Raw genomic sequence first — 14,427 nt, 5'->3', positions numbered from 1 at the left:
AAACTTTTTCTTAAAATTCAAACAAACCCCATTAAAAAAAAAATTGAATAAATTAAATAAAAATAAAAATAAAGGAATTTGTGGTAGAAGTAATGTAAAAGCAGAGACAAAGTACGAAACTTTACGTACCTGCGTGAGTCTGAGAATCAGAGGAATAAGTTGTGCGAGCGAACGAAGCTAAGTTTTTTTTTTTTTTTTTTTTTTTTTTTTTTTTTTTTTTTTTTTTTTTTTGGTTTTGGGTTTTGGTTTGCTTGAGGATATGAGAAGTGGAGAGTGGGGTACACCTGCCAAAGAGGAACATTTTGGAATTTCAGAGAGAAGCTGATCCACACACAGTCACACAGAAAAGCTTAAAGGAAGACCTTCTTCTTTGTTGACAAAGACTTAAAAAGAAAAAGGTGTTGGCTCGTGGTATCTTTGGTTTAACAAAGAGAGTAAAGGGGTAGGCAAACCACGAAAAAGGAAGCAGAATGACACGTGGTGCGTTCTGATTTGTCATGGTTTTTTTTGGTTTTCAAAGGCAGTAACTTTTTACGATGAAGATCATCTATCTGTGTAAACCTTGTTGAGGTGTACGATTAATTTTTTTTGTTCAACAGTGTTACCGCCGCACCTTTTAAGATGCGGGCCTAGGAAAATCATTTGGTCCATTAATAAGTTCTAAACTTTTTTTTTTTTCTTTTTCTAGTGGGTTTGAAAAAATTATTTTAAGGACTGGATTCAAAAGTCCTGTGGTGGGTTTATAATGTGAGAGAGAAAATGACAACATCCAACCAAGGTGATAAGAGCTTGTCCAAGACTCCAAATGTGCTTTTATCTAGGTTAAGCTAACTGCTAATTATTAATAGCTATTTTATGCTCTTGCCATATTCGCTTTTGTATGTACTTTTTTTTGGTCTATCCACGTTGGTGGATGCAAAAATTTAGCAGTTTAATATTACAAAAAGTTACTTTATCTATTTTACCATTTTATTTTGTAAAATACTCAACATCAGCGGTTTTATTTTAGTATTCAATACAATAAAATTATATAAACAACACAATAAAATAATATATTTAATACAATAAACAACAACCACCACCACTAACATAATAAAATAATTGTATCAAAAAAACACAATAAAATAATATATCTTTTAATATTTTTTTTTTTTTTTTTTTTACCTTCAACGCTACATTGCACAGCCATCTTTGGCTGTGCGGCTGTGCACTGCAGCACAACAACTAAATGATATGTGTTAGGGTACCTTTTTTATTACACCTAATTTTTGTTTAAAGTACCACCTATTTACTTTCAAATACACGCACCCTATTATATTTAAAGCCCAAAAATACTTATGGTTGGCAATATTTGAAAAGTTCATGCTTTAAGTCTATGGCAAAACAATTTTATTGATGGAATTCAAATCCATAATCAAAGTCCATGATTTAAACCCATGGCAATTTATTCATCCAAAGCCCAATTCTCATTGACAACATCAAAGCTCAATTCTCATTGGCAATATCAAAGCTTAATTCTTATTAGCAAAATCAAAACTCAATTCTCATTGGTAATATCAAAGCCCAATTCTTATTGGCAACATCAAAACCCAATTTTCATTGGCACTACTTTATCAAAAAGAAAAAGAGCTCAAGATTATCAACGCTTGGCAAAGAAAAAATATCATGGTAAAATGTTATTGTGGCAAAAAAGAACCATGACAATCATCTTATGAAAAAAACTCATTGAGAGCTATCTTAAGGATTATGTTCTCGTATTATAAACCCATGAAATACATGAACATCATTTGTATTACGACATCCATAATATATACCTTCAACACTCGTGGTAAAACATTCAAACCCACAAGCTCATCATTTAAATTATTAGAAACCATGAACATTGCAATATGGAATTCATCATAGTAAGTGTTATTTACAAAAGTATTTAAAACTTGTCCTATTATTTCAAACAAATACAACTAAATGCCTTTAGGCCCATTGGAAGTATCTATGAGAAAGCCCAAACTATTCACTAACAAAAGTCCATGAGGGATAAAAACCCATGGCAAACATGTGTTATGACTATTTTCTAGGATGCACACAACCTGGCCCAAAGGGACCAGCCCATGTAAGCCAACCCAAACCAAAAAAACACCAGCAGGAGGCAAAGGATTGAGAGTGGGCAACCAACCCTTGTTCACCCCTAGCCAAAAAGAGCAAATAGAAACTCATACAAGAAGAACTAAGCCTTTGAGAATGGACTAAAGGCTGTCCCATCAGTTTTCTGCCACCCTCCACCTAACATGAACAGTGTCCAATGGCTGTCATATCAGCTGAAGTCTAAAGAATGATGGAACTCCATCATCTTCCCCAAGACTACACCTTCAGCGAAAGGGGAGTTGAAACCAAATCATCCAAACTCTAACAAATTAATGCTAAAAATGTTAATCAAGTTTAAGACGTGATTCATGTGCTAAGCTCATGAATCCTAAAGGGGAAAAATTGGGAACATGTGGTTTGAAAGGCATAAAGGGATTTCTAGCGGAACTTCCTGAAGTAGACTAAAACTTGACACCTAGCTTGGGGGTGTTAAATCTTACTTCTCAGGGGTCCGAATCTCAGTTGCAGTATTAGGATTCGTTCTTGATACAGGCATCAATCACAATAATTAAGCTCAGCCCCAAATCCTAGCATTTAATGCAAAAACACTCTAAAATCCCATCATTACCCAAAGAAGCAAGGCAACCCCTAAAATGGATTTTCCTACTTCTGATAAAAAACCCCAAGAAAGCCTAACCTTGATTCAACACCTCTGAGTAGTCATACGTTTTTGAATCCTTGTCAATTAATGCTTCCCTAAGCTCCATTATAAAAACACAAGCAACTAACCAGAAAGATAACCTAGCTACCCCTCTGAGACTTTGAGATTCGTTGGCCATTTTTGCTGGTGGTTTAGCTCTCTTTTAGCTCACCACCTATCACCTTTAACATACACTTATCTAATCCCAGATATTCTTCTCATCCTTTACACTATCACATACTAGTCACAAATAACCCACTACTCACAAAAAGCTTCAATCTCATCATCAATCCTATCTCACTCACTCAAAAACAACCCATATTCAGCTCATCCATGCCTTATAAACACATATTCACCGAAGTCTTAGTTTGATATACTCGCTGCACTGAGCTGGGATCTCTCTCTCCCTTCACACCATGCCAATTAATCCTCCCTTTTTTCTTCCTAGGGAACCTTTAACTTTTACTTTTTACTTTACAGTTGAAGGATATGATGTATTTATAACAATTGAACTCTTCCCTCATATTGATGTAATAATGGCTGAAAGCACAATAAATTCCTCTTGAATGAGACACATAAGGACCTAAAAATTGCTTAAATTTGTCTAATCATTGATTGCTGGACCATGTAATTTCATCCCTACTGTTGGACAATTTATCTTTTGGACTTAGATGTAACTTCACCTTGCTTGGATAGGCTTGTCATCATACCGAAAGCCTTTGGGTGCCATCTCAAGAGCCCAAAGTCGAGTTTCAGTTTGGTTTCGCGACATTTTATTCAGAGGCATCAATTTCCTCCTCAACAATATGGTTATAGCTCCACCAGTGCACTAGCTTTTTATGCCACTTTTGTTATATCTAGTTGCTATATTTAGCATTTTAACTATATGCTTCTACCAATACAGATGCTTTAAGCATTGTTTTCCTCATGTTATTTTTAGGATGCTTTTGCTTTTAGTGGTTAATGAAATTTGGATTTAATAAAAAAAAAAATCAACGTCATAATATTTAAATATACTAGTCACAAACCTACACGATATGTTGAAAATTTTGACTTTTGACTTTTTTTGTTAAGTGAAAAATGAAAATAGTAGATAAGACTTATAAGTGTTAGTTTCAATTCCTGCTTAAAATGATATGGTTATTTTCTAACAAAATATAGTTAATATAATATATTAGAGTTTCTAAATTAAGCTATTTATACTTGTTATTTAAAAGTATTTTAAATTTAGTACGTTTTTTTTTCAAGAAAACTTAATACATTATACATTCAATTATTATATAAAGTGAGAGATTTTGTAAATAATGGTCAGAATTTGTTTCTAGTGCTCCTTACAAATGGTTTATCCTCTATATATCTTGAATGGCCCGAAGTGGAATTAGATATAAGCAAATGGTTTATAAGTCTTGAATGACCTAAAGAGAAAGTAGATATAGTAAATTCATAACTTATTTTGAAAAAAAAAAAAAAAAAAAAAGACTTTAATAAGAAAAATGTAATTTTATTAAGAATTTACCAATATCACAATGAGAATGTTACAAAATTAGTAATGAAGCTTGCGTTTGGGATTAGAGTTTAAAATAAGCTTATTTTACTATTTAGCTTATTTTTGCTATTATTCATGGGTCTCACTACACTTTGGACCTATTCATGAGTCTCACTGTAATATTTCAGCTAGCTTTTACTTTTATCGACAGTACTTTCAACAAAAAGTTTTCAGTTTCAGCTAAATAAGTTGTTCCCAAACGAACTCGAAGTAGCTCCTCTTTTTTTCAAACCTCTCCTCCCAAAACATTATCGAAGTGGTCTGAATGGACTGAACTGGACTAAGATAGATTGAAGTATGCCAAAAAGACTGAAGTAGACCAAAATGGACCAAAATGGATTGAATGGATGGAAATGGACCGAAGTTAATCAAAATGGACTGAAGTGAACCTAATAGACTGAAGTGGACCAAACTCAATTGAGATGGATTGAAAAGGACCAAATAGATTTAAATGGACCAAAATGGAATGAGTGGATGGAAATGGACTGAAAGGACCGAAGTTGACCAAAATGGACCAAACTAAACTGAAGTGGACCAGAATGCTACTCTAAAAAAATATATATCTTTAATTATATATATTTTATTTATAGAAACACAGTATTAGGATTTTTTTCACTTGTTTCTTTGAATTGATGTGTATTGGTCCTTTAAGCTACAATGCAAGTGACTCAAATACGAATGAATCAAAGGGTAAATCAAAATAAGGTCAGATGCGATTTGTTGTTGAATTTGCCAATAAAAAAGTGAGTTCTATGTCTAGCATTCCCATTTGTTCATTGAAAACAGCTTATTTCTTAATTCTAGTTTCATTTTATTTACGCTTTCTTATTAGTTATTACCCAACTTCAAGTTGTTTATACAATTGTGATTATTGTTAGGATATATGTGAATCTTGTTAAGGACATATGTCATTTAGAATTGGCTCATCCTTTGATAAAACACACTTTACTTGTAATTTGGTAGATCTAGGATGTATTTAATACTTCAAGGAACAAGAGTTCAAGTTCAAGTATTGAAGCCATGCAAATCTGTCCAAGAATCAAGTGAAAAAGTTCTGTGTTTTAAAACTCGACAGATGTATCTATAGAGATTTAAAAAGTGAAGCTCGAGGGATAAGCTCGACAACTGTATTTATTGAGAATTACAAAAATCAGTTTTTCAAATCTAATTTCACGCATATCCATGTGAATGTGTTTAGATTTTCTTTTCTCACAACCCTAAACATTTATTAGGATTATTTTTAAGGCCGTCATAAGGTGATTGCACTTGTTATTGCAAGCATATTATGACTGGAGACATATGTCCTAGTTCATTTTTCTCTTAAAGAAGCTGCTGCGTTTATACGCCGTAGAGTTTTGTGACCAAGGAGCTTCTTGATCTTCATCGTGTGGATGAACTGAAAAACTTTGCAGCTAACATCCTTCTCAAATTGGTGTGTCAATCACGTATTGGGAGTCGTGCATTAAAAAAGAGAAATTGTCACTTCATTACAAGTCCAATTATGTATTAGGGTAAAGGTTTAACTGTAGGTTGATATAAGGTACTAGGATTCATTTACTTGTAACCGTTTGTTTTGATAATAGTAGATTCTTGGAAATGGTGATTTTAAATTCATCCAGTGGGGTTTTTGCATTAGAGGTTTTCCCCATTCATAAACAAATTACCGTGTCAAATTTATTTTCCGCTAAATTTAGTTATTTGGTGATTTGTTTGTGCTATCACACGTTATTGCATGTTAATTGACTTAATTAATTAACTTAGCTAATTAATTAGTTAATTTACCATAAAGGGTCAATACATTCTTGGCCCATCAATTATCTATTACATAAGAGAGCTTCATTCATTTTTCTCACCTCTTTAATTGACGTCCTTAAATATTTTGCCCTCTTCATGTATTTCTGGATATTTTGTTTTGCTATATCTATTGTTTCTTTTTATGCAAGGCCAACTTCAACTCTTCAAGATGTTAAACTTTATATTCATTATCAAACAGTATTATTGCTATTCTATAATCTTGTTAAATTCCTGCATGATCCTTGTGCTTTTAATACATACATACATAAATACATACATACATACATACATACATACATATACATACATATAGTGATATTGAGCTAATTATGAGTTTTTTTTGCACAAAACTGCCATTTGAGCTATTGCAAAAAAAAAAAGTAAGAAGCCTAAAGGCTGGACTTTTTCTTTGCTCGTAATAATGACAAGAGAAATGAACAAGATTGCAAAGCATGCTGCAATTTAGATAAAAACCACTTATATCTAAAGGAAAGCATATCCAGCAACATATTGCATTACTAATTGAGGGACAATGTTTGGGACTTGGGAGGACAATTGGGGGTTCTAGCCTCTAAAGGTTGGCTTTTCAATTTTACATCCATTTTGCTTAATATGAGGGAAATGAAAAAGAAGGAATTATAAATGATCGATTGTGCACAATAATTATGTAATATATATACCTTGTCTTTTGCAGTGAATTCGTGGGCTATGATAAGTTCCAACTCTATCTGTGTTTCAATGACAATCTATGGGCTGGATTTGTTATTCTTTAGTTCTCTTTCTTTCTCTATTATTTTAGTTTTGCCAGTTCTCTTCTGTATTTACTCTCTAGGTACATTGCATCCATGTATTGTATTTATACCAAGAGTTAAAGGTTGAGTGGATTTTTCTTTCCTTTTCTTTTTACAAAAATTTATGTTCTCATCACTCATGGTATTTTGTCATGATGTTACAGTTGATGAGGTTGTAACTGCTAGGCTTGTTCTTTCTTTTGTTGATTCCAAATGTGTCACTTGGTTTGTTGAGTTGTAATTATGAATGATCTTGCATTGTATAGATTTTCATTGGATTCAAGAAGAATTTGCTTAAATAACAAGCCTTAAATACTAGACAGAATACTCGCATACATACTCTATTTTGCACAATGAACATTTGATTTATTTTGATCATGTAATATAACTTACAAGTTACAATCCACCTCTCACTTGGGTGTTTGATTCAAATATAAGTTACAACAGCCTTTACTAAGATTTTAAGTAAATAATGTTACAAATGATTGGTACATAAAAATGAGGACAGATGCTTTTTGTATAGGTGTCAAGTTGCTACCAACCCCTTGTCTTGGAAGTGCGTCCTGATTATATGACATTGGTTTTGCCTTCTTGCCTCATATGGTTAAAAGCAGTCACCCATATGAAATATCTTGGCATTGGAGATAAATAAACATCCTCCCTTTCACATGTGAATCCTACTTGATTGCATGATTCATACATTGATAGAGGGAGGATGCATATGTCTGATTGTATAAGATAATTATTGGTCACAAGGTCACTCTTTACTTCCTATCTGGAAAATTGCATCTACCTTCATATTTGTCCTTTCTCCATTCCCATGGCTTCTCAGGATTCGATGAAGCCCACAGGCCAACTTGCTTAGCTCGAGCCTCTTTTTCCCATTGGTACAAAATTCATAAACATAGAAATTACAATGCTTGTGAATAGGTCAATGTGCCTTGGAAAATTCACTCTCACAGTGTTAACTAGAGAGATCAATTTTTGATGAACTAGCAATTTTATTAAACCAGCAACAAAACTACACAGACAAGGATAGAGCCTCGGCTCTAATAACAGAAACAAAGCAAGGAGGCCCCAACCCCACATCAAAAGAGCCAAAGTAGTTGTTTGACAAAGACCACTTGGCTAATACATGAGCAGCAACATTTGCTTCTCTAGCCACCCAACTAAATCTACAATTAGAGAAATTCAACTAGAGAGATCAATTGTTCATAAAAAAAAGTACTAATATATAATATATACCTCATCTTTTGTAGTGAATTCGTGGGCAGTGATGAGTTCCAATTCTAACCATCTTTCAATGTCAATCAACCGGTTGGATTTGTTGCTATTTTGTTCTCTCTCTCTCTCTCTCTCTCTCTCTCTCTCTCTCTCGTTTTGCCCTGTATTTACTTTCTCTGGGTACGTTCCTTCCATGTGTTATTGTATTTATACCAAGAATTAAAGCCTTCAAGGTTGTGTAGATTTGTCTTTTCTTTTTCTTTTTACAAAAAAATTATGTTCTCATCACTCATGGCATATTTTGTTGCAATGTTACAATTGATGAGGCTGAAACTAATAGGATTAAGATGAAAGTCTTGTCCTTTCTTCTGTTGATTCTAAATGTATCATTTGATTTGTTGAGTGGTAATTTTGAATGGTCTTGCATTGTATAAATTTGCATTGGATTCAACAAGAATTCACTTAAATATCAGGCCTCTAATACTGTACAATATACTAGCATACATATTCTCTTTTGCACAGTGATCATTTGATTTGTTTTGTTTAGGTAACACAACTTACAACTTACAACCCACCTCTCACTTGGGTTTTTGATTCAAACATAAGTTACAACAGTCTTTACTAAGATTAAATACATATTGGTTCATATGACTGGTACATAAAAATGAGGAGAGATGCTTTTGACATTCGGTGTCAAGTTGCTACCAACCCCTGGTCTTGGAAGTACGTCCTAATATGTTACATTGATTTTGTCTTCTAGCTTCATATGGTTAAAAGCAGTCACCCATAACAAGTACCTCATACATCGGAGATATATATTCATCCTTCCTTTCACATTGTGTGAATCCTATAGGATTGCAAGGTTCATACAACGATAGAGGAAGAAATCCGATGCATGAGATAATTATTGGTCACAAGGACATCTCACTTTCCTTTTTATTTGGAAATTGTCATCTACCTTCGCATTTGTCCTTTGTCTTTATTGTTCTTTTTTTTCCATTCCCATGGCTTCTCAGGATTCGATGAAGCCCACAGGCCAACTCTCTTGTCTCGAGCCTCTTTTTCCCACTGATATCATAATTAATAAACATAGAGATTTACAATTCTTGTCAGTTAAGTCTTATCTTTACCTTTGATTTTTATTGAAAACTCACAAACATATTGTTAGATTAAAGAGGCTTAACATGGAGAAAGTACAATAATAAAGTAAAGGTAATTTCTTACTCTTGCGAGTTCTGGGCGTTGGTCGTAGGCTACATAGTGCCATGCAAAACCTTTCTTGAGCATTAATTCCTGGCAATGTGAGAAAAGAGGGATAAGTTAGCTCAGTCTTAACCATTGGCAGATCCACGTGTAGTTCAGGGTGGTCACAGGACCACCCTGACTTGGCAAAATAAATAATTATTATAAATAAATTTTAAAAATTTATAATTTTATTATTCTTTAAAAAAAATTTATGACCAGCCTAAAATTTTTTAGGCCCAACATAATTAATTTTTCGACAAAATTTGGCAACAAACTTTATTGTAAACTAAAACTATAACTCTACCCAATATTTTTTTTATTAGATGTGAATTGTGAAAAATTCACCATTGGATTATATTTTCTTCTTATACAGTGGTGGCTCTAGAAATTTTTTTCAGAGTGTTTCTCACCAAGCATAAATTACACAATCTAATAAAAAGAAAATTTTGTATATTAACAACAACAACAATCAAAAAACACGCAAATACATAAAGTTTACAATTGCCTTCTACGTGGTTTTCTTATCAAATATTTGTCCATAATTCTAGCAAAAGAATAAACAATAAACTATAAGTTCATTTGAAATATTAATAAAATTATTAATTATTGTTGTTTAGTTGTTTCATTAATTTGTTTGTCTTCTATAAACTATAATTTGTTATATTGTTGTTTCATTAATTATAAAATTATTAATTATTATTTAACCTAACAAAATTTAATTTGTTTGTCTTTTATAATGTATTGTTTTATTATTGTTTAGCCTAATATAATTTAGTTGTTTAATTTGTTTATTAATTGTCATCTATAATTTGTTATGTGTATAATTAATATGTATAATGTAATTAAAAGTTTAGTGGGCCAATTAAGTGATTAACCCAAGCCTTAAATTATACCCATGTCATAACCCAAACCATAAGCCAAGGCCCACCCTTTAATTTTATTTTATTTTTAATAACTTTTTTTCCCTTTTCCTTTGTTTTCTCCGTCAGGTCATATTTTAACTTATGTGTCAATTTTGCTTGAACCTTTTTTCTCTCCTTCATGCGTGCTTTACATCTTATCTCTATCCTGTCTCTTCTAGATTTTTCTTCAGATCTACTTTCCTCTTTTCTTTCTTCGTCCTCAAGCATCATTTTACGCCGCCACCATGCTTCTTTCAACAAGCATCGTTCATCCCTAATAGAACCTCCATGCTCCTCTCTCAAGCTGCCTCTACCCAACACAACGTCTCCTCACCTCCATTACTGATCTATATCTACTTTGTTTGGATTATAGGTTTATATTTTCATTGTTTTGTATGGGAAATCAAGAGTTTTGTTTCAGCCCGAAATCCCTTTTTGGTTGAGGGTGTTCCTAATTTTTTTTTAAAGGGTAAACAAATAAAAAAAAATTTAATTATTATATAATTTTTTTTTCCAGGTCAGGGTGTTCCCAGGGTGGGAACACCCTGACCTGAATGTGGCGCCGCCACTGTTCTTATATCCTCCATACTTGCAAAATTTTAAAAAGATAAAAAATTAATAGTTATGTCATCAATCAAATCTTTAAATTTTGAGTTTTTGTAGTCTAAAATTAAATAAAAATTTAAGTTTATAGATCAAATAATAAATAACATCCGATTAATATAAAATTTGACTTATGTCTTAAAAACATAAAGAACATGAAATTCAACGGTTAAATTTTCAAAATATATGACCACGTTAATTTGTTTGGTCTACAACTAAGTTTGTAGCAAAACTTTATCTTTAAATTTTGGCCCCTTTAACAATATACTAGGTCCTTACAAACAAAAAGAAAAATCCTAATAAATTTTGTATTTAACTAAATTTTTGAAAGAGATAACTACAACGTTAATAATGAGACTATCATACAAAGATTTCAAAATAAGAAAATTGTCAAACTGTACATATATGTGTGTGTGTGTTTTGGTTAATATATGAAGTTCACTTTTGGGTAAAATATTATTTTCATCCCTAAACTTTTAAGAGTTATTTTTTCACCCCTATATTTTGCAAAATGTTGTATTTTATATCCTTCCGTCTATGGATTGAAAGCTGACTTGGTATTTGACTTAGAACATTTTGTAAAATTTAGGGATGAAAAACAAATTTTTAAAAATTTAGGGACGAAAAACAAACTTTTGTGAAAGTTTAGAGACAAAAATTATATTTTACCCTTCTCTTTTTATTAAATTTTGGTCAATAATGACCATCTTAAAAATATTCATAGACCTGTCACTGGTGTTACAGGGCAAAAGAAAGCAATGTTGAGAGAAACAGTACCTGAACAAATATGCCATTGCAATATATGTCAGCTACGTAGCGGCCATATTGATCTACCCCATAGACAAGGACTCTCAAGCACTTTCCCTGCACAATCTTTGTCAGCTCTTCCTTTGCTTCTTTCCCATATGGCATTTCATTCTCTGGTGCATCTATTCCCCTGTTCAGAAGCTATTAACTACTGATGCTATATAAAAAAAAGTTAAAAACTAACAAATAAATAAAAAAGATTAATTGATAGATACTAGGCTAAATGCCTCCCACCGTAAAAAATTTCCATTAATTTCAAAATTTTAACTAAAATCTCACAAATTCATTATTAAAGAAATTCTCTTTGTGGACATTGTTTGATTTCAAAATTTTTTGTTAAAATTTTGAAATTGTTGGAAACAATTAACTGCGAGGGATATTTTATCAATCACCAATTAATCATTGGAGACTTGCTCGATTTCACAGTTAAGGGGGATTGAATTTGACCCCATAATTTAGGGGGGCAAATTGCAATTAGCCAAAAAACTAAAAGATTTAGCTACTTGAATCCTACTGTAATTTTACCTTAGTCGAATTCGATACTTTCGAGCAAGGGTTTCCTCATTGTTCTGATTGAGTATCCTAGTGGAAGAAAACAATAACAAAACTATAATATTGAATCAAAATTGGAATCAAGGCCTATGCCTAGTAGATGACTAACCGATATCCGAACTCAATAATTTTTTTGTGAATTGCATCTGCTTCTGTGTAATTTTTCTCAGCACGCGCTTGTGATCTTTGGACAGCTGCTACTTGTACTTCTATAGGAACACAAGATGACTCCCTTGGGTCTGTTGTACTGACATACACTGTCATCCCATCTCCATCTGCTATAGCTCTTGGATCAACCTAGTTTCATTCCAATAATTCATTGTCAAAAAGTTTATAGACATAACGTTGTTCACAACTATTGAGGTGGCAAATTGTTAATGCTAGACAATATAATAATGTCACTATGTCAGTGATGGACACATGTGAAAGTTAATTACAATTTACAACTTGCCACCTCGGTAAGTAGTGAAAAATATTGTATCAACAGTGATTCATTATATCAAACCCAGTTCTATGACTTGATTATGATCACATACATTGAGTCTGAAAAGAGTGTGGTTCTTACTGGAAATGTCTGAAATTCATACTCTACTCCTTCAGGTAATGATGTTGGGGCCTCAGCAGTATGTTGGACCAGGGTATGAGGAAGAGGAAGACCATAGAAGGCCAATAAACCCTACAAAATAGGCAATTTGAGAATGTTTGTTACTTTCTTCCATTACAGTTCTATGCATTATGCAACAAGTTATACATATATGTTGTGACAGGATCTTTTATAGTACCTCAACATCTGCCTTTTGGTGTCTCTTCAGAGTCTCAATGACAAGCCTAGCAGCTTCTTCAGGTGTTTTTGGAGGGGGTTTTGCTGCTCTCCATGCCTCTAATAGTTTTCTGTACCTTCATATATTGTCAAAATGTAACCTTTTTTAGACAAAAAGCTATGCTATAGAGCCTATTCATCACTCTCTTTTTTCCAATTTCTTGCTAAATATCTAATAATTTTACTCTATAAAAAGAAAATTGTTGAGATAAATTGCATGCTAATTAATTACCAATTAGCTTGAGCCTTCTTAGACGAGACAACATGCTTGCTGAGTCCTTCCGGGACCTTAAAACATTAATCAAATCATTAACAGGATAGATATTTATATATATAACTTACACAAAGATACTTAATTAGCTCAAAATTTTAGCTTCATAATTACTTTGATCACTTAGTTAAAAAACATTTGGGTTACTATTTCAATTTTCAAAGAAATTGAGACCAGAAGAGAACATATGTACCTGGGAGGTGATCTCAAAGTGAAAGAGATCATGAGCTAGAGCAGCAACACCAACGTTGACAGCCGACACACCATGATATCCTTGTGATTCCAAGTCCTCATCTTTTGTGGGCTTGCACCATTGCCCACATAAGAACCTTAAGACGTTTCCCATTTTGGAATTTCAGAGAGAAGCTGATCCACACACAGTCACACAGAGAAGCTGAAGACGATGAAGTACTTTTAAAGTTTAAAGGAAGACTTTTTTTTTTGGTTAGCAAAGACTTAAAAAGAAAGAGGTTTTGGCTCGTGGTTTTCGCAAGGAATCTTTGGTTTAACAAAGGGGAAAAAGGGGTAGGCAAACTATTGAAAATGGAATCATAGTGACACGTGGCTCGTTCTGATTTGTCTTTCTTTTTTTTCTGAGGCAGTAACTTTTTACTATGAAGATCCATCGTCTACCTGTGTAATTTTTTTTTTTTCTAAGGCAGTAACTTTTTACGATGAAGATCCATCGTCGATCTGTGTAAACTTTGTTGAGGTGTGGTCGTACCATCAAATTTATTGTTCAACAGTGTTACCGTACCTTTTAAGATGTGGGCCTAGGAAAATTATCAGGTCCACTCTGCTCTAAACTTTATTTTGTGTTTTCCTAGTGGGTTTGAAAAAATTATTTTAAGGATTGGGTTCAAAAGTCCCGTGGTGGGATTTTTTTTTTTTTTTTGATGTGATAAAGAAAATGACACCATCCAAATGTGCTTTTATCCAGGTTACGCTAGCTGCTAATTATTATTAGCTATTTTATGCTTTTGTCGTATTAGCTTTTGTATGCATGGTTCATATCGTTTATTGAATCGTAAAAAAAAAAGAAATTTAGGTTTTTAATGTCAAACCGAGGTCAAATGGTAATGATATTATA

At 32.8% G+C, this 14,427-nt stretch overlaps 1 protein-coding gene across 2 annotated transcripts; it reads right to left on the bottom strand.

Moving 5' to 3' along the window:
* Positions 1-8,599: 8,599 nt before the first annotated feature.
* Positions 8,600-13,826, bottom strand: LOC115955238 (staphylococcal-like nuclease CAN2). Of its 2 annotated transcripts, XM_031073304.1 has the most exons (9): positions 13,531-13,826; positions 13,299-13,354; positions 13,029-13,143; positions 12,812-12,922; positions 12,356-12,543; positions 12,220-12,276; positions 11,665-11,824; positions 9,362-9,430; positions 8,600-9,205 (listed from the first exon to the last, which is right to left on the bottom strand). In XM_031073304.1, exons 1-9 carry the CDS (start codon positions 13,681-13,683, stop codon positions 9,092-9,094), a joined length of 1,023 nt encoding a protein of 340 aa, XP_030929164.1. In that variant the 5' UTR covers positions 13,684-13,826; the 3' UTR covers positions 8,600-9,091. The 2 variants fall into 2 exon arrangements, with proteins under 2 accessions (XP_030929164.1, XP_030929165.1); XM_031073305.1 differs by lacking the exon at positions 12,220-12,276.
* Positions 13,827-14,427: the final 601 nt, after the last annotated feature.

The sequence above is a fragment of the Quercus lobata genome, chromosome 8 (genome assembly GCF_001633185.2).
Source record: "Quercus lobata isolate SW786 chromosome 8, ValleyOak3.0 Primary Assembly, whole genome shotgun sequence".
Lineage (NCBI taxonomy): Eukaryota > Viridiplantae > Streptophyta > Magnoliopsida > Fagales > Fagaceae > Quercus > Quercus lobata.
Note: the sequence above shows the minus strand (reverse complement) of the source record. Positions and strands in the feature narration are given on the sequence as shown.

Excerpts from the sequence above, each read along its gene's own strand:
- LOC115955238 (XM_031073304.1), bottom strand. The coding sequence starts at position 13,683 with ATGGGAAACGTCTTAAGGTTCTTATGTGGGCAATGGTGCAAGCCCACA. Across the intron at positions 13,144-13,298 it reads AAGAAGGCTCAAGCTAATTG|GTACAGAAAACTATTAGAGG; the intron begins GTAATTAATTAG and ends CAATATATGAAG. Across the intron at positions 9,206-9,361 it reads AACGCCCAGAACTCGCAAGA|TGGGAAAAAGAGGCTCGAGA; the intron begins GTAAGAAATTAC and ends TTATGATATCAG.